General features: G+C 32.2%; 1 protein-coding gene across 9 annotated transcripts in view; it reads right to left on the bottom strand.

Moving 5' to 3' along the window:
• Positions 1 to 21588, bottom strand: part of LOC118193729 (uncharacterized) — a 209490-nt gene that overhangs the window by 107230 nt on the left and 80672 nt on the right. For all 9 annotated transcript variants that reach the window (XM_085818509.1, XM_085818513.1, XM_035364855.2 and 6 more), the window contains one exon: positions 1175 to 1193. In XM_085818509.1, coding sequence (XP_085674635.1) covers positions 1175 to 1193 — 19 coding nt within the window. The remainder of the gene's footprint in view (positions 1 to 1174; positions 1194 to 21588) is intronic.

Here is a 21588-nt window from a genome sequence, read left to right as displayed (position 1 = left end):
GTTAGATTTGCTTTCATAAGCAAACAACATTTTTTCCCAGTAGTCGGGTGTCTTCCGTTTCAGTGATTTTGCAAAAACAAGTCAAAGCCTTTTTTTTTCTTCCTTAAACAAGGTCAAGGTTCCCCTACCCCCAGCATAAAATTTTCTTCTTGTTACTTGTCCATGATATCTTGCAAATTAGATTATTGTTCTTACAGTTCTGGATTTACACATATTCCATATAATTCAACAAGTTTCGCAGCGAGTTTAGAAGCACTCAGTCTTTTTTATATTCCTTATTTTTATTACTTTTTTATATTCCTTAGAATAAAGTGCTTTATTCCATAACTTAAATGGTCTTCCAGGTCTTCTTTTGTTTTGAATACAATCCTGTTTTTTATAACGCTTAATAATATATATCAAAACTATAGAATTACTGAAATTACATAAATAGGCCATTTTTCTAATAACTTTTTTTCTTTTGATGCAAATCAATAACTAATCTGTAGGTTTCTAGCAATGTTTCCTTTCCTGACCAAGCCATTGCAAAAAAATATTAAAATAACAGATATTTTTCTAAAAAGAAATTTGAATTTGCAATAATCTAATTTGCAAAACAATTTTTAGATTTTTGCCTAGCTTTTTTATCCAAACTAATTTCATGAAATTTCGTTTTTTATTAATTTCAGATGGCTTTAATTAGAAATTGTCTGATTAATTTCGCGGTATCTTTTTTTTTTTAAATTTAAGTATAAAATATTATTTTTTAAATTTACTGTTAAATTTTTTCAAATTTATTTAACACAAAGAGAGAGAGCTAAGAAAATATGTAATCAAAGGGAAAATATTCTTTATTATTTTATTTCAAAGCTTTTCTCCTTCTTATTTAAAAAAAAAAAGTATAGCAGCCGATCATTTTTGTGAGACATTGTATCATGCTCATTGATGTAAATAGTTTTCAGATCATGCAATTAATATTCAAAGAAAAAAGCTACTAATTATAAGGTTATGATAGATAAAAAGATTTTTCCACTTTTGTTAAGAAGTGCAGCTAAGCAAAAAAAGAAAAAGAAAAGAAATTCTGACCAAAGATTTTTTTTTTTTTCAACATGAAAAGTCATAAAATGATTCTTAGCATTTAAGGCTTAAAAATTGCTACTCACCAGAATTAAAAACTATATAAGAAATGACTCACCTAATTGTGCATGCTTTACCTGCAAAAGAAAAGTTTGAAGAATTCACAAGCAAATACGTACTTAACGAATAAATCTTACGATGATGATTTACATTATAAGTGCTATTTATTTGTATCAAATTGATTATAAATTAAATGACAGCATATAAATATTGAAAAACAATTAATGGCATATGTATATATGGTTTAGTCAAATGAAAAAGATGCAATAATGCTAAAAGTTCCTCCCATAAAGATATGAAATAGGCATTCCTTTTTCAAAAGTAGAATTGATCATTCCAAATATAACAGAACAGAAATAGATTTGTTACGTCACATAGCAAGAAATTACTACATGCAATACTGTAATGTGTAGCACTGGCTTCTTTACTGTCAGATGTCATATGTACTCAATAAATATACTGTGTACAAAGGGGAACTTCAGTTACAAAATTCCATGCTTTGACCTTCACATATACATCCACTTGTTCTGTGAACTAGATGTAATGATCGTATTTGATTAGCCATGTGTTGCAAATTTCTGGTAGGTTTTTCTCAACTTTCAAGAAAATGTGAGGCTGGGTTTATTATCCTCAACCAATAAAAAGCATACAACTGTTCACTAACACTTATTAAACATGTCTGCCATCTACTCAGAGATGAAGTCATGCTACATATTGCATACATTATTGTTCAATATTGCTCCTCACTGCATGATGTCATGAAACTGTTTTTCTCAACTTAAGTAAGGTCAGATCTAGATCTGAAGATAACTAAACATGGAAAATTTTAAGCATTATCATAATTTTTCATTTGATTACATCATATATAAATAGATATGGGTGTGAATTTAATTTATGTATTTCGATATATTATTCTAATATTATAGATCTACAAGCAATCCCTGGGTTACATATAATTATGGTATTCCATATATATGAATAGCCCCTTTCAAGATTCTTCATATGGATAACTTATAATTAAATTAATTTTGAACCAGTTTTTTTTTTTAAAAACGAGACGCAAATTTTTAATTGTTATAACAGAATCGAATCAAATTCTTCCACCAGTAATAAAATGAAATCTTAAATTCCCCATATGCAATAATTATTTTCAAGTTAAAAGACTTTTCTGTAGCAACAGCAATGTATCGCTTGAGAGATGATGATGTTTAGAATTCGGAAGAGACCAAATAAGCATGTCAACTTTGTCAACAATCCCCAGGTTACATATACTCATAATTATGGTATTCCATACATATGAATAGCTTCTTTCAAGATTCTTCATATGGATAATTTAAAATTAAATTAATTTTGAACCTTTTTTTTTTTTTTTTTTTTTTTTTTTTTTTTTTTTTTTTTAAGGGAAGCAAATTTTTAATTGTTGTAACAGAATCGAATCAAATTCTTCCACCAGTAATAAAATGAAATCTTAAATTCACCAGCACCATCTCTGTTATCTTCTGATTAATATTAGCCCTCTTATGGCTATGTTTGTAAATGCTACAAGCACACATGTGAAAATTGTCAAAAGGACTATCACAACTAGGCATAGCACAATTTCTAAAACAATCAGTAGTCAACTTTCATCAACTTCTATTATGAACAGTACCGAGCTATTGCAAAAATTCTCAGTTTATACCATTAATTAGTTTAAAGAAGATACCTGCTGATAAATATGAATGAACTATGCTAACACCTGTATCTAAAATGAGCAGTAATTATTTTCAAGTTAAAAGACTTTTCTATAGCAACAGCAATGTATTGCTTGAGAGAGATGATGATGTTTAGAATTCGGAAGAGACCAAATAAACATGTCAACTTTGAACATGCATTAGCATGCTAGAATATGAGGAGTTAGCTAGAAATTAATTATTTAATTCTTGAAGAAAATAAAGATGTGATAAATAAAGAATTTGATGAGATTGAAAATTATAAATGGAGAGTATCAAAATTATGTTACTTTATATTTGTAGTTAATGCAAATCCTAAATTAACTAATATACTAATTATTAATTAATATCCTTTAAGCAAATGAACCAATATCATTTTAGATAAGGAATTCTGGTCTGTAGTGTTGTTTTAAGTGAATGTGATGTCAAAGAGTGATCATTATTCAGTAGTTGTGGCTCAACGGCATCATTTATGAGAAAGGTCAAAAGTGGAGAATTATTGGTAGAATTGAGGGAGGTCGAACATAAATGGAGGTTGCCAAAAATGTGAATATCCCTCAAAGTGTCACATCAAGAGTTTGGAGCTGCTTTTTAAGGAATGGATCAGTTGATAGACAGACTGGTCAAGGGCGATCAAGATCAACAACTGCATCAGAAGACAGTTTTCTGTTGTTTTCGGCTCAAAGAAACCATGAAGTGACTACAAGAAATTTAGTGTTAGACCTTCATGGTGCTACAGGAATTCGAATTAGCCATTCTTCTGCTGCATGAAGGCCTAACAAGGTTGGGGTGTATGCGAGAAAAACAATGGTTTGTGTCCCACTCACTTCAGCTTCTAGAGAGGCCCTTTTAAGCTGGTGCAGTCTTTATGTTCAAATGGAGCAAAGATGACTGGGCCTGAGTATTGTTTATTGATGAGTCCAGATATAGTCTAAACAGTGATTCTAGATGTGCTTTGATGAATGCCCAACTTGCCTTCCCTTGTCCATGAAATATCTTTCTGTTATGACAGTTTAATGGTTTGGGCAGGAGTCATAACAAATGGCCACAATGAGCTGCATATCTTTCAAGGAGGTTTTGTAATTGCTTAGAGATATTAGGGTTATGTATTGGAACCCAAGTTAGACTGTTTAGGGATGCAGTTGGCCCAGAGTTTTTGCAAATGGATGACAATCAGCCTCATCGAGCACATGTGGTGTCAGAATACTCGCAAACAGAAGATATCACTCGAATGGATTGGCCACATTACTCACCAGTTTGAGCATGAGTGGGATGCCTTAGGCACCAAATTTCAACATCCCAAAGTCCTCCCTACACCCTCCAAGAGCTGAAAAGTACACTTTTAGAAGAGTGGCATGCAATTCTACAAGACTTGATAAACACTTTGGAAGAATTTATAACCAAGATGTGAGTTATGCATACCTAATCGAGGTAATTATACACATATTAAAGATTTTTTTTCCACTAGAAGTGATTTAATTTTTCAATCATTTTTCAGTTTCCATATACAATCAAAAGTCGGTAATCCGGACTCGTCGGGACTTCGGCGATTCCAGATTATCGATTTTTCCGGATTATAGATCATCAGTTTAGATCTGGTAAGATGGCATGCAGAAATTATAAAATTAAAAATATGAAACTGTAATTTATGAAATAAAGAGCAATTATGATCTAAAGGGTATCAAAAAAAAAAAGCTTAATATTTATTTGTTTACTTTATTAAACATTTCTTTCAATGTAAGTTGTTTAAGTTGCTTCATTTTATGTGATAATATTTTCTCTTTAATTCTATAAACAGACATAATTTCTTGTTCAGTTACAAAGTTCTGCTGTTCAAGTCCTATAATTGCTGTGTCGAGAATACCGACTAATTAGTCAATCGAAATTTTTTCGTTTTCAATAACCTCTGTGTCACTTTCTTCACTATCGGAAGCTAATTATAATGACGAGGAATTTGATTTAAATCACATCAAAGATGGAGTACATCGAGATGAAATACTACATTTAGTAAGGAATTATAAGCTAAATAAAATTAAAACATCTGCCCTGAAGATAAGGATAGTGCTGACAGATCAACTTCCAATTCATTACGTGCTGCAAATGAAGAGAAAAAATTCAACGAAGAGAAAATAGTCTACTGAGGAATTAAGAGTTTCCCACATGACGGTGAAAGTTATTTACTTTCTTTAGTCTTGAAGACAATTTCAAATAAAAAGTTTTCATTCAGGAAATTATATGACAGTGTGAAATTAAAACTTCGTGCTTTATAAATTATCAGCATTGCAAGAAATAAATATGTCACAATGTTGTATTGACTGGTAGAATCATCATTACCTAATATAACTCTTCACGCATGGCAAAAGTTCAGAGTTTTTCATTGAAAGCACAGAATTTGAAACAGATGAGGGAGATTGTGATCATAATAATATAGATTTCTCCTATCAAATGAATGGAATTTAGATGAGTTACTTCTATTTTTTACTTGATGAAACAGAGAGAGAAAAGCAACAGTAAATGTTTAGGGACAAACCAACCATCTAAAAGTCATAGCTCAAAAAGTGCTGATTTTAGAAGTCATAGTAAATATCCATCAACTGCATCAGTATATTCTTTGATTTTGAATGAAAAAAGAAATATTGTACACAATAGTCATAGTTGTTTCTTTTACTTAGATAAGGGTCACAGGATAGCTAAATGCTAGAAAAAAGTGTCATGTATTGCTTCTGGGAAAAAAACATCACAAACTCTTGTGTCAAAATATACAAGCATCAAAGTAGCTCTACTATTAAAAAAAAAAAAAATAGTCAAATTCCTCATAAAGATGAAACATTGGCTAATTTTTCAAAGTCCCCAAATGTTCTACTTCAAACTTTAATGGTTACTCTATCAGGGCATGTTTGTAAAAGTACAATAAGGGATATAATAAATTCTGCTTCCCAATGACCATGTAAGGGAAGACCCAAAAATAACCTGAATCATACTTCTGCACATCCTGTACTAGTAGTACAAGATTTCTTTCCTAGGGTGCTGCGGGAAGACCTCTAGTGAATCAGTATGTCACATGGTGTCAACCAACAATAATGCATGTGGTTTCTCTGGCAGTTCTGTGTGTGTGCCTGTAGTGCACTCTTGATATGAAGAAATGGCAGATTCTCACAAACAATGAGTAGCTGTGCCATTTCGTTTTTTACTCTGTAAGAATACAGCTGAAACTGTTGCAATGGTGCAAGGAGCTTACAAAAAAACATACTCTAAATGAATTGCAAGTGTACTTGGGAATGCCTTGTAGAATTCTGGCAAGTGATTCCTGCATCATGACAATGCTCCCACTTTCACAATTCACTGGTTTTTGGCCTCAACCTTGACTCATGCATGCTGTTCACCAAATTTGGCTCCCGTGAACTTCCTCCTTTCCATAGGATGAGTTGAAAGGCAAGCATTTTGCCAATATTGATGAAGTCAAAAACAATATGACAACAGCACTAGCAGGTACCATAGAGGCCAAATTTGCAAAGTGCTTTCAACAATGGAATGAACATTTGGGCAAGTGCATTAGTACCGAGATTACTTTGAAGGAGATTAAAATTATTTTCAAAAAATGTGTATTACAAAAATTAATAAAGTCCATGCTTTTAATTATGAAATTCCGGTTATTATTGGACACTCCCTCGTGTATTTTACAGAGCAATACAGCAAAAATGTATGTCAAAAAAGGTAGTAAATAAAGCTCTGACACTCATTATTTGTCAAAACCTCTAGAGGAATAAAAAAGCACAATATTTTCACTGTATTTGTATCCAAAACTGATGGAAGCTATATTTGCATATTCAAGGCTTTTGGTCAAGATGAAACTGATGGAAGCTATCTTAGCAATTTCAAGGCTCTTAGTCAAGATGTTATTTATAGTATTATGCCTTTAGTCACTACTGGGGAATGAACAGATGAATTAGTCAAAAATGGCATTAGCCTTAATGATCAAAATTTTGGTTCTACTGAAATCCTAAGAAGGGCTGATATAGTGGGTTAGTTATTGATGGGAAGCTTCAGACTTCTAGCTTCAGGATTCGCGGCCATGAAGACAAAATTAGGTTGGACTGTAATCGATAAAAATAGCCTTTCACAGATCTCAAATAACTCAATATTATTAGTAACATCAGTGTTGAATAAGGAAGTGTTATTACCCAACTTAATGATCTCTCGATTCAAAAAGGATTTCAGAGCCTTCCGAGAGTTGCATGAAACTCCAAGAGAACATTTCTTAAACACAATTAGAATGAATGATGAAAGTTGCTTCCAACTACATTTACCATGGCTCAAAAACGATTATACCCTTGAAAGATAATTTTAATTTAGATAACGTTAAATAATACAATCAAATGACTAAAACTGGAAAATCTATATGAAGCTTATGGGGAAATACTAAAGGAATGGGAACAAGAGAGAATAATAGAACAATTCCCAAATAATGAAATTGAATTACCATACTATTATTTACATTATAAGCATATTATAAAAGAAAACGCCACTACAAAAAATTAAGACCTGTTTTAGATGCTTCAGCGAAGCAAAAAAGCTAATGTGCACACCACGACTTCCTTGTATGGAATATTAAATAATACACATTTTTTCCTGCATTTCACTTAAACTTATTTTCTTGAATTTCGTTAGATATATTTCTTATCCAATTTATTTAAAACTGTGCGAAAAGAAAAAAATATATAAAAACTCAAACTATCTTCATTAAAATTTGAAAGATACAGAAAAACATAAAACATCACATACAGTTAAAACAATTAAACCCCCTCAAGTCCTGCAGGTTGCCTCAAAGTGTACTCTTAGCCTACGAGGGGGTGTACCTGGGCGGAATGGGTGAAGTACGTTGGGAGAGTAATCTCCTGGAAAAGTCACCTAAGGCGTGAAGGTTGTTCTATTAATGCTCAGCTAAGACCTGCAGGCAAAGGATCAAAGACAGACTTCTACCCTTGGAGATCTTGCCTAGGGGGTCTCTAGTCTTTTTGACCAACATAAGCTGCTCACTTCCTCCTCCTTATGGTTTTGTTGACTACCGCAGATGCTGTTGCATTGTCCGTCATGCAGAACAACCAGGGACATGTTCAGGGTTTAGGCAGAGAGCACCATTCGAAAAGTAATCTACAGTCTTCTTATAAGATAAAAACCCTGAAAATCCTACAGTGCAACATAAATGGACTCTCAACAAAAGCTACTAGAGTCAAACTTGAACAAATTTTAGATATTGCAAATACCCATGATGTACAAGCTATTGCAATCCAAGAAACAAAGTTAAAAATCACTTTGAACTTGAAAATTAAAGGATACATTTATTGACTTGACAGACCCTCCAGGAGAGGAGGGGGGTCTTGCGTTTCTGATCAGAGGTATCAACTACAAGAGCACTGATTGTGTGACTTTTAGTTCTAACTTTGAGATTCAGAGCATAGATGTCACATGGAGAAGCAAACCGTTTCATATTTACAATGTATACCCCCAAACCAATCTCAACTTCCTGAAAGGCCTTCCGTTGGCTCTGAAAGACAACATGCTCATTTTAGGTGATCTCAATGCCAAACACTCTTTCTGGGGTTGTTTTTCAAGCAGAGGAGAAGAAATGCTGCATTTAATAGATGACACTGGGTTTATGATACTCAATGAGGGTACCCTTACCCATGCTGCCTATAACAATAATACAATAGAGGCGTTGGACATTTCACTTGTCAGTTCAAACATCCATCAATTATGCAAATGGACTGTGATGGACTCAACTGGGAGTGCCCACCTACCTATTTTAATTAATAAAATGGAAAAACAGCACATTCAAATCATCAAAAAATCCTTCTGGAACTTTTCTAGGGCTGACTGGAACTCCTTCCAGCAATCCGTTGATAACTGCATTGATATAAAGTGTTTGACCAACAATATAAATGCTAACTGGCTTATTTAAAGAAATAATACTAAATAATGCCAATATGTATAATCCTAGGGCTAACATAAAACACTATGTGCCATTCTTCATTCATAAAGATCCACTTTTGGAACCTCTTTTAATGAAGCTCCTGTTACTGGAGTATATCGACACCTTTTAGAGCCACATATATCGCCCTAATAAGACGTATTCTAGAATATGGATACCAAATTTATTCTTGCGCAAACCAATCTTCAGAAATAAGAACGTATACAACTAAGTGAAGCTCGAATTATTCTCGGAACCAGAAATAGCTGCCCTTCTGGTATAGCATTGTTCAAGATCAACTTCCAGTTACTGCATATTAGAAGAAGAATTAATTTAGTTAAGCATTTCAATATAATATACAGCTACGGCCCCCAACATCATACATCATTGTATCTTTCCACTTGGCTTAACAATTAAAGACTAAAAAAATACAGCCCATTTAGCTTGGCAGATACTCAGAACCTGATCTCTCAGGAAGTCGCACCTCTAAGATTCTTTATTGATCCCTCAGTGGGACTACAAAGAGTTTTCTTCCACTTTGATCTGAAATTTACTGCAAACAAGTAAACTCACCATGAAAACCTTCTTAGAGAGCTGGCTCTGGAAATTACTAGTTGCATTCCTAAAGATGCATTGCAAGTCTATACTGATGGCAGTCGTACAAAAGATCATACTGGCTGCGGTATTTTTATTAAGCCCCCACACACACACTTTGAAACTCAAAAAAGCAGCACAACCCTGACATTTACTCTGTCTTCAGGAGTGAGTTAATTGCGATTAATGTGGAGCTCAGGGTTCATACACATTTCTGCACACGGAAATTAAGTACTTTTAAGGACCATTAATGAAAAAAATTAAGGACATATGAGCAAATGGGAACTGAATAAATTCAAATGAACATATTATCTATGCCTGAATTTCCCTTTTGCAATACCATCCTAAAAATAAAATAGATCCCTAAGTAGTACGCATTATTACTAAACATGAAGTCATTAGCATAATTGTTAATAAGTTTGAGAATAAAATAAACTTTATGCAATTTATCAAGTAGCATTAAATATTTTACACTTATAATTGTTGGTCATATTTGAAAGAAGATAAGTGACATTTACGTTTTACTAAAAGTTAGCTTTTTTTTTTTTTTTTTTTTTTGTATGTCTCATTTTGTCACATACTTGGTCAATTTAGAGGTTTAATAAATAGCATGTAAATTTTATGTCAAACGGCATACGTTAAAATGAGAAGTAAGATCATAATCAGAATGATTCATAACCAAAAGACTGAATGTTGTCACCGCTGCTGCTTGTTTAGAGAGAGACCTGCTGATTAGAACAAACCTGAAAGGCCTGATGTAGGCAAGGTTGGCAAGTGTTGAAAGTTAGTCAGGTTCTGTTTGATGCAGTTAGTGTAGTAGCTTCGTGTACAGTTCCAGGGGTTGTAACCCAGTTAATATACTTTAAAGTTCCAATAAGCCATTAAAGCACCAGAGGTGATAAGTTGTTTTGTGTTATTTTAAGTAGATGCATAGAATATGTTTTACTTGAATTTTTACTTTTATATAATTTATCTTGTGACCACAGTGAGTATTAATGAAAAGCAATAACTCACTTTAATATGTAGAGATAATTTTTAAGGGTAAGCAGTTAGATATAAATAATTAAATTAAGTAGTTTGATAACCTTAGTCATTATGAATTTACATGACCACTATTAAATTTAATTTTTGAACAATATTTGTTAAAAAAGCCCAATTTAAATCAAAATCTAATAAAATCTCACAGTTTAAAGCATATGTAATTTATGACACAGATTCTTAAACGATATTAAGATAATTACGCATTAAAAGCTACAGAACATTTATGTTTTGTAACAACAGTCAACAAAATATTTATCCATCATTTTAATTTGAAGCCTTCCCAGACATTTTGGCTGGTTTATATCGATTTCCTTCTCTTTAAGCATTTTTATAACAATTAGAGATTTGTCTCAATATGCAAATCAATGACTAGTTTCTGCGTCTTTATCTCCTAACTTGTCACCCTCTCCACAATGTACCTATGCGGGTTTAATTGATCTGTTAAAAGTTAAATATTCCAAAACTCCCGACAGGCATGAAGCATATTATCGCTATGTCTGAAATTAACTACAATATCAGACAAAGGTTTAAATAAGCCTCTTATTTAAAAAGAGCTTAGAACATAAAGGCATGTTCTGATGCTAACAAAATCAATTACAGCTCACGGTGACGCAATTAAACAAGAACAGTCAAATTCAAACTAATAATGTGGACTAGTGGTCAAAGATTATACTATTTAATTTTAATTTAATCTGGCTCATTAACTCTATCATACGAGGAAATAGAAATGGGGAATTATAGTAAAGGTTGAAATCCTAAGCAATTGGGTAATTTACATAATAATAACTGCACATATCTTTGAAGAATAATTTCTTTATGTATTCAGTTCCTTTCTTCAACATGTTTCCTTTTCATTTTAGAATTTTTGGATTTAATTAAGGATTTCTGTTATTCTAAAAAACACTAAATGCATTTAGAATGTAGAGAAAAAGCGGGTAATTTTATTTCTTTAATAATATGAACATTCATAAGCAATATGAAATATATATAGTAAAGGCCGGTTAGAGCTGATGTGACAGAATATCTAGAATTTAGTGACACACCGAACAACAAAATCTAGAAATGGCAAAACTTTTAGAATTTAGAGCAGGCATTGGAAGCAGAATTTAGAAAGGCACTAGGCAACAGAATTTAGGATCCACAGAGATTGCATCAGGTAGGAAAAAGCATAGTGCCAGCTATGTGTATAATGCATTAAGAAATATTACGCGAATCTTTTAAATTGTAAGTTTTCAATTTCTTTATTAATAAAAAATTCCCTTTCTATAATGCCTGCCCATGTGATAAGATCAGAAGCATTTTTGATATTTTCCATGCTTCTGTGTAGTGAAAAGTAGAGAAAATAAAGAGAAGATTAATATGTTAAGATTCTAGTATCAGAAGTAAAACATTTAAATATTATGTTTGCATTGTTCTTCCAGATGTTCTCCAAAAATTAAGAAATTCATTGCAAACTTTCTGTAAAATACATCCATTGTGTGTAGATACCATGGAGACATTTTTCATTTTGTCATATATTTCTCTAATCTTCTAGAATGGTGGGTCTATAAATCTTGTCTTCAAATCCTTCTAAACTTTACAAACTGCAATGTCTAAAATCCTAAAGAAAAATTACCCCTACCAATTTCGTAACAGCAAAAAGCCTGAAATATTTTGGAAAAAAAAAGGACAGAAAAAGTATAAAATTAATTTTATAGAGAAAACTGATGCATATTCTGAGACAATTACATGGGAAAAACTCTTACTATGAAAAAATTAAAAACAAGACATTTTTAATTAATTACATAGCCAATTTTGGTTTTGCTAAGAGCTGTTTTGTAAATTGTGCTTTATAGCATTATACCTTATTTATTTTTCAGATTTAAAATATTGCATAATAAGTTGCCAAAATGAAACGTTATAATATTACAGCAAAAAATAAAAATGTCTTATTTTAATGTTATATTTTAGATATAATTTCAATATATTACCATTAATTTAATGAAATTTATTAATGTTACGATGTTTTAAAAAAAATCATCGACAAATTCTCAGATCTCGGAATTAAAAAGTTTCTATATAAACTAATCTTAAAATCGCCAAAATGTTGAAAAGACGCCAAATTTAGAACTGCTTAATAAAAGAATTCACATCCCAAAAAGCAAAAAGTTGTTTAAGAGCTATTTACTTAAAAAAAAAAAAATTTTTTTGAAATGCTTATGTTTCACTTTTTGCTTAGAAACTCGAGTATCCCATCATTTATATTAGAAATAGAAACAAATTATAACTCATGAATACATTCAAAAGATAACCATATATATGGCAGTGAATCGAAAAAAAATATTCCTCAAAATGCTAATTCACACTCAAAATGGCATAAAAACAGATAGAAATTTCAGATGATTAAAATTAAGAACCTCCTGCTGATTTTGGCCAAAACGAACCCTGGCCGTACGAACCCTGGAGCTTGATGCCATCTTGGCTTATGATTGTTATTTTGGGGATTGTTATGATTATAACTATATCTGAATCTGCAGAGCACTACAACATCACAAACGTTGATCCTCCACAAACGATGCAACCAGCATATTAATTCTGCTCAAACTGAGGAAGATCTCTCAGACCCACGACGTGCACCTTCAATGGATCTCATCACATGTCAACATTAACGGTAATGAGGTTGCTGATAGACTGGCCATATAGGGTAGCGAGAATGAAACGGTCACTGGCTCTTCGCTTACTTACCAAGAACTTTACTCAAATGAAAGATCTAAACTCAGTTTAATATGACGTATTCCACCCACACACCAATGACACACAGAAACATCCCCTGGCTCTCTGCTGGAAATCAAATTTGACCGTGGCTCCCAGACTGCTCTGGCTAGACTAACCAGTGGCCACCTTAAATGTCTTTCCTTTGAGAGTGGCAGAAAAATCCATCCTGCTTGTAAAAAATGCTGTGACCAGATCACTGGATTGCAGACTTTCTAAAGGGACTTGGCATCTGATCACCTTTTGTTATTGATTTTTTGGCAGTCAACAACCTTCTGGAGCTGATCTGACATGTCAGATCTTTCGAGAATAGGCAACAACAAAACAATTAAAAAAATTTACAATTAAAATTACAGCTTCAAAGCAAAAACAAGTATTTCGGCTAGCAGGCAAGAAGGCACATTTTTCCGCGCACTAAACTAAAGGTTTCCTTTTTGCAAAAAGACGCTGAAGGTGCAGAAAGATTTAATTCATTTTTCTGCAAAGTTTTAAATGTAAACAGATATGGTTGCTATGGTAAAAAACAGTTAGGCTTAGCTGCACTTAAACTTTTAAATTACTAATAATTCTACAACTATTGTGTGCAGATTAATTAAAGGCATAAAAACTTTAACCAGAATATAAGAACAACATAACTCAATCATTTTGAAAGCAAAAAATGCACAATTTACCAACATATAAGGAAAGAAAAACTGAGCTCAATGAGCTGAGTAGCAGAGTGGGTATATATATTTATATACGTTTGGTACAACTGATTGCAACCAAAATGGAACATGCACAACTACATGTTATAGCAATCCTATATACAAAATTTCAACATTCTGAGGCTACTCATTTTTGAGTTATATGAGATACATACATACAAATGTACAGACGCCATGAAATAATCTCTTCTGAATCCATTTTAAATCAGTTTTATAATTTGTTTGGAAAAAAAAAAAAAAAACCTTTTTTCTGTTCTTACATACGGATGTCACGCAAAATCATCATTAAATTGCATTCCATAGCGGTCATAATGGATATCTTTGTTGAAATATAGTACATGGAATTTTTTGCGATTACAATACTTCCTGAGCACTTAGTCTTAACGATTGTGTTGAAAAAGAAAGGAATGAATCTCATTGAATAAATTCTTTCAATTCCTAAAAGATTTTACATGACTGATATCTATATGGCTTTTTAACAAATAAGCATTCGTTTGAAAGACAGAGATTATCTACAATTTTTTTGGTACAGATCTGATGGATTATTAAAATACTTCTGACAAGGTAGCATAATATTTGGGCGTTTATGTAGCCCAATTTTGCTTGGATCTGTGATTCATTATCATTTGGAATCCACTTTGAATGGAACAAATGAAAAAAATTATTGAAGTATCCTTTGAAAATTGCAGAACAGCTGAAAAATTGCTTTTATAAGGATAACTGTTTAACTAGCATCAACAGCCCCCCCCCAGAGGAACATCATCGATTTACATAAGTTCCTACAGTTATATTAGATCTCTATGGTTGGGAATGTATTGATCCTTTAGATGACTCTCCTAACCCATCCAGTCTGCTAGGAATGTGTTAAGAACATAAGAGAAATATGTTTTGCCTAAATGTTTCCACCATTATTGAAGACTTGCCAGAAAAGATAACAAATAGATGAATTTTAGCATCTGCTCATTAAATATTTGACACCCTTGGAATATCTTTTCAGATTACCTTACTCCCCATGTGTTACTACTGCATCACCTGTGAAAAGGAAAACTATCTTGAGATTAAGCAGTTGATGCAGAAACCGAGTTCAAATTTTATAAGCAGCTAAACTGCTTAAACCACTTATAAAAATTAAAAATACCAAGACAGATACACATAGGCATTCAAGCACACCCAATTTCTCTACTTTTCATTTGTGACACAAGTAAAATTGCTTATTCACCTTTAGGTTTTGTTCATGTTGAAACTTAAAACTTCTGTTCATGTTCACTTGTTATAAGCTAAAGAGAGTGTACTTCCCTGTGGAAAACGAGAGATTACAATAACACTGTTAGAACGACTTGGAGCTACATAGCACATCTTGCTGCAAATATTTTAAAAGAATTCACATAACATAGAGCTTATTTCTGGATCGATACATCTAACATACTAGCATGGATACAGCACGATGGAGTATGGGATGTATTTGTTCATAACAGAGAGCAAGAAATTAGACAGTTAATTGCTAAATAATTTTGGAAACATGCTCTAGGAATATTAAATCCAGCTGATCTGTTCCACTCAAAATGTTGGAAGGGACCCCAGTGGCTTTATTTGCTACCAAAAGGGTCAGCAAGGAACGATTTCACAAGTGAAGGAGAAAAAATTGCCAAAGAAAAGAAGAGGAAGATAGTTACATCTATGATTAATGCCAATGCCTATGATTTGTTAAATAATTATCTTTCAAGCTATAGAAAAATTATTAGAGTAATGGCTTGGATCATCGATTTGTGAATCCAGAAACGAGGGAAAAAAGAAAGGTGACCTTACCACCATTGAACTAAATGATGCAGAAAAAGAAATTATCCATATTATTCAAAGCAGTACTTTCAGCAGAATAAAGATAAAAGGCTAGTCTCTAAACTCTTCTGTAGAAGATGGTATAATACATTCAAAAACTGCAATATTTCAGAGAGATGACACAACCTTATTTAGAACTCCAGCGATTTTACCAAGCAACCACACCATCGTCAGAGTTTTGGTAATGGAAAAACATAAGAAAAAATGTATGTTAGAATTTTTGAAGTCTTGAATTCTCTAAGTGAAAAATATTAGATTTTACCTCAATGAAGAACTGTTTTTTTCTGTTATATGGACTCGCGTTGTTTGTAAACACTATTTTGCCAAAAATGTGACTCCTCCAGCACCAGCATTATCAGCAGATCAATTGAAAGATGCTGCTACTTTCCAAATTCCTGAAACTGATTTTACAGGTCCTTTACTTCTCAGAGGCAAAACAAAACGCATGGATTTGCCTTTTTATGTGCGCAGTGTATCACTACATTCACCTAGAACTTGTAACTTCATTATCAACAGAAGCATTTTTACAAGCTTTCCATCGTTTTGTTTCAAGACATGGAAGGCCCTCAGTAGTTTATACAAAGAATGGAACTAATTTTGTAGGTGCAAATAATGCTTTTGCCTTAAATGATTCCACATATGTGATTAAACAAATGGATGACGAGCACACTACTCAGAAGTTTATACCTCCTGGTGCTCCATGGTGAGGAGATGGGTAGAAGCATCTGATTCATATTTTGAAAAGAATATTAAGAAAAATCCTCAAAAACCCAATCTTAACTATGAGAAAATGTACACTGTTACACGCAATTATGAAGTTGTACTTAATGACAGACCTCTAATGGTGGCATAGGCCGATTCAAATCTTACAGCCACAACACCTTCGAATTCCTTGAAAGAAATTCAGAATGTTTCATTTCCTAATTTTGGGCATGATATAAATACAAAGTTCTTAAAATGCAAACTGCATTATGCCTAAAATGTGTGTGATGCTTTAGAAAGAGATTTTGTCAAGAATACCTTGGAGCTTTAAAAATATTAAAAAAGAAAATATCTAGTTTTTGTGATCCTAGAGAGGGAGACATAGTTCTAGAAGGCAGTGATGACAGAAAAAAATTATTTTGGCCTCTTGGTAGAATATTGAAACTATTTCCTGGTATGTGCCACAGTTCAAACTCAGTGAGGAGTTACTTTAGGCGGTTCAGAATCTTTATCTATAGGAGATTTCATTGGCAAAAGAGGTTTCCACAATTATCAATACGAGTTACAATTTGCACAACAGCTGTAATAGGTTGTCTAAATTTACAAAGCATGAAAAGAAAGATTTTCCTACCTGGAAAAACAATGAGTTGCCAAAAGTTACTAGATCTGGAAGAATAACTCGAATTCCAAATCACCAAGACTTGAATTTTTTTTTTTTTTTTTTTTTTTTTTTATTTTATTATTAATTGTCCTATGCTATTACATTTTAATTTTTCTTTAGGGATAGTATTTTTAAATTTTCTTACTTTTAGAGCTTTGTATATTCTATTATTTTACTTGTATTCCTCTCCACCTATACATGCAGTTTAAGTTCCAGGATTTTTAAAACTTTTTATTATTATATTTTTGAAAAGTTAAATTTAATTTTCACATAGAAAGATGGAAGGATGATAAATACTAATGTACTATGCTAAAACCTATATCTCCAATGTATAATAATTATTTTTCATGTTAAAAGATTTTTTGTGGAAATAGCAATTTATTGCTCAAGAGAGTTGTTGATTATGTTTAGATTTCAGAAGCGACTGAATAAAAATGTCATCTTTGAATATGCATTAGTGCTTTACTTCAATATAAAGTTCTTATTAGAATTAATACTGATTTGTAAGCTGGTTCAATGAAAGTATTGTTCGTTTTCAGACACCTGTTTAAATGCATGTTAACATGGTTTAATAACATAAGTTTCTTCCGAGGTTCTAATTATCAGCTACTCAAAATATGTGCTGCATCTCAGCATGTATAATATTATCTATAAAATATATCACAATCCTAACACTTCTTTTAATACTAAACATAACTAGTAAAAATAATCTGCAAGAGTATTTCAGTTATGTATACAGCTGTTATAAGAATTTGCCAGTTCTTGTTCGTGAGTTTTTTATAGCTATCCATAATGCAACTCTGTCCGTTAAATTTTGTTATAAAGCATATAAAGAGAATTGAGCAGGTTCCACAAATCCTCAATTTGATTCGAATCTGAGAAAAGTAAGGGGGAGGGTTCTGATACAGCTAGCACAGTATTTGATGTCTTGGTCTGGTTTCAACTGCATATAACTGCAATCATAAATTATTTTGTGGAATACATGATAGATACGAAGGCATTCACAAAAAACTGCAAATGATTAACAGGAAGACCTATGTATGCAACTCTTGTTCACAAAATCCTCTATATTTAATAGAATCCTAATCATATGTTTCAGGCTAATAACTTGGATCCACAGTTTCATGCATGTCCTTCTGCTCAAAACACGAAATTCAAACTTCTGCTGAAAACATGACTCAGCTATAGTCTGTTACTTTAAAACAGGTGCTTCAATGCCATTGCTCCCCCTGTTTGTGAACTTAAGCTGTGTTGTCATCACTGCCAGAGATAGGGAAAACATAATTGTAATTATAATTACAATTACACTCTTATTGTAACTGGACCATGTAATTGTAATTACAAAGTAATTGCTTTTCAATTAAAATTTTCAGTTTCAATACAATTACAACGTAACTGCCATTAAATTGTAATTATAATTGCATTGTAATCATGAAATCTACCTGCAATTACCGGTAACTGCAACCAGGGCTGTGGAGACGGTAGGGAAAATGATGACTCTGACTCCCTCACATATATATATATATATATATACACATATGGGTTAGTTTATTTTTTAATATAAAAGAAGTAATAGATGCCACAGAAAAAAAATTGACGGTATAGCAAATTATTTATATTAATTAGCATTTATTATGAAATGGAAAAACTGGCATTAGTAATTTCTAAGAAAAAGTATAGCTTTAGCAAGATCTTCTTTATTGGAGAGCCACATATCCGATTTAATAAACTTCAGAGCTGAGAACTTTCCACACTAACTTGAGTAGGAGGAAGAGCTCTTAGTACTTCTTTTAACTTTTCACGATAGATTTTTATAAGTTCTAAAAGAGGTATCTTGCAAGCACAATCACATTTCTCTATTTCTTCAAAGACTGCGTAGAAATCTTGTTTGTATTTTTTCATTTTTATGCCTAAAGGCTCTTTATTTTCATTCGCTTTGCCTTAACCTTTTCAATATTATCCAAAAATATTTCTCAAAATCTAATTCATCACTGGAAGAGTATGATAGAGACTCAATTGCAGTGTCTGAAGTTTGACTGTCCTGATTTTCGAATTGATTCTCTAACTGTTCTGAGAATAATTTCATTCTTAATGAAAGTTCACAGATGGCTTTCTTTGCCTTTATAATTTGTTTGTCATCCAAGAAAATTCGGTGTTTCGGATCTACATATATTGAACCCAGCAAGATCTCATTGTCTAGAAAACTAGTTTCTCTTTTCTTCATTGAAGAAATGATTCCTTCTGCAATAAACCCTCCATTTCAGAAAGAACAAACATCACATTCTTCCATTATTGCCTCCTGTCAATTCTTCGGATTGCAGCTTTTTTGAGGCTGTATACGGTGTAGAAAGAAGAGTTTCCAATTCTGCAAAATCATTCCACAGTCTTTCTGTCAGTGAAACATTAGGGTTATCTACATCTTCTAAAAAAGTTCTTAATTCTAAAAAGCTCTTTATTATTAAATATGTACTTCCTTATCGCATTACTTGATCAATAATTGCTCCTTTTACTGCTTGCTTCCTAAGAATGGCATCAATTTTGGGAGTTCTTGCTGCTACTGCTGCTTACCTAAATTTACCAGTGAGATTTGTAACTAAATAAAGTAACTAAATGAATCAGTTTAATGGCAAATATCACAGCCATCCTCCTCCCTTATATTTACTTATTAATATGTCAATAAAATAGAAATTAACTATTAATTAAAATAGAAATTAACTATGTATATAGTCCATAAATAACAATAATAACCCAGCTTGTCATTAGTTTTTTTCAATTCATTTAAATTTCATGTCAAATTCAAACAATCCAACAAAAGCTGAAATCAAAGTCGGCCTGTTTTTACCGACTCCAGCTCCAACTCTTTACCCAAAAATCTGCTCGACTTCAATTCTGACTCCACAGCCCTGACTACAACTACACTGTAATTGCAAAGTTGTATAATCTAACTGCAGTTATGTAATCAAATTACAATAACAAAAACGTAATTGTGATTGTAACTGCAATTACAAAGAAACTGCAATTGTAATTGCAGTGGACAATAGGAAAATAACTGACACTGGTAATTCCTATTTTTTCTACCTCAGCTTGTAAAAACATGACTAGGATCCATAGTTACAAATTAATTTAGTAATAAATACAACACATACTTTCCCTAAATAGTGAAAAAACATTATTTACTTACAAGTGATTACATCCATACAATCTATTTTCTAGAACCTCAGGTAAAAATTAGCAAGCATAATTTTGCAAGTGCCTGAAGATGACTGTTCTGGCAGAAGGTTAAGTTATACGGGTAAATCACACAATCCGGGTAAGGAGACAGATACTTACGTGGAGGACTTTCTAAGAGAAACTGGCTTTACAGTGAGTAAAACCACAGAAAGTCCTATCTAGCCAGCCTATTTGCTGAAATTTAAACCAGGGTCAAATTAATAATGTTAGCGATGTTACGGCTCAATTGCTGATAGATGTTGAATGCAGAAAAACTGCCTTGCATTCCATTCGAGATCTTCCAGCATTATTTAAGTCCAAACTGCAGTAATGATATTAACTATGAAACGGGCCTTTATTAAAAAACACATAGTTTCAATAAATAGTGAAAACACATTAACAAGCAGATGTACCTGCCTTAACTAGTTTCCATTGGTTCAGGTAGAAATAAGCAAGCATAATATTATTAAAAAGAACAGTCTGAAGATGTAGCTGCCAGAAGGAAAACAGAATTATTTTCTACTGAGACAATGCTGCATAATTACTAAGCCCAACTTGCAGTGATGATATTAACTATGAAAAGGCCTTTATTAAATATAACCAATGTTTAAAATAAATAATTTAAACATATTGTTTTTATAGGTGCCCAAACTAATTGTCATAGCCTCAGATAGGAATAAGCAAGCATAATAATGAATATAACAGCTGCCAACAGAAAAACTGCATTATTATTCTATCTGAGACCATTCTGCTTATGTGTGGACTGCAACTTCAAATAGTGGCATTAACTATATGAATTAGATGTTTATTAAAGACAAAACATATCTGCAATAAACAGTTAAAGCAAGCTTTGCTGCAAGCAAATTGCTCATGCAGAAAATATTTCGGATAAAACTAAATCTATATACAATTGTTAAGCAAAAATATTAGTTGACTGTTTAATTGAATACAGCAAAGTGTATAAGAATAAAGATGCCTTCATGCAAGTCTTTCTAAGGAAAACTCATTTGTATTCACAAAAGGAAAAGTATGAATATAATTAAGCATCTAGATTGTTCACCAGAATTGGAACCTAAATCGATTTACCACTGTTAAAAAAAAAAGTTTACTAAGCAAAAAATTTAATTGCTACTAAGCCAAAAATGCAATTGTTCTAATTATAAATATCATTATGTTATAGCTCTTATAACTGCATTAATTATAGTTTAACAATAAAATAACTACAGTCAAAAGTCGTTAATTCGGACACCCATAATCCAGAAAGATCCATAATCCGGACCTCAAAGCTAAAAACTT

Source organism: Stegodyphus dumicola, chromosome 6, assembly GCF_044657685.1.
Source record: "Stegodyphus dumicola isolate Sdum_Otavi_A_Nest chromosome 6, ASM4465768v1".
In the NCBI taxonomy this organism is placed as follows: Eukaryota; Metazoa; Arthropoda; class Arachnida; order Araneae; family Eresidae; genus Stegodyphus; species Stegodyphus dumicola.
Note: the sequence above shows the minus strand (reverse complement) of the source record. Positions and strands in the feature narration are given on the sequence as shown.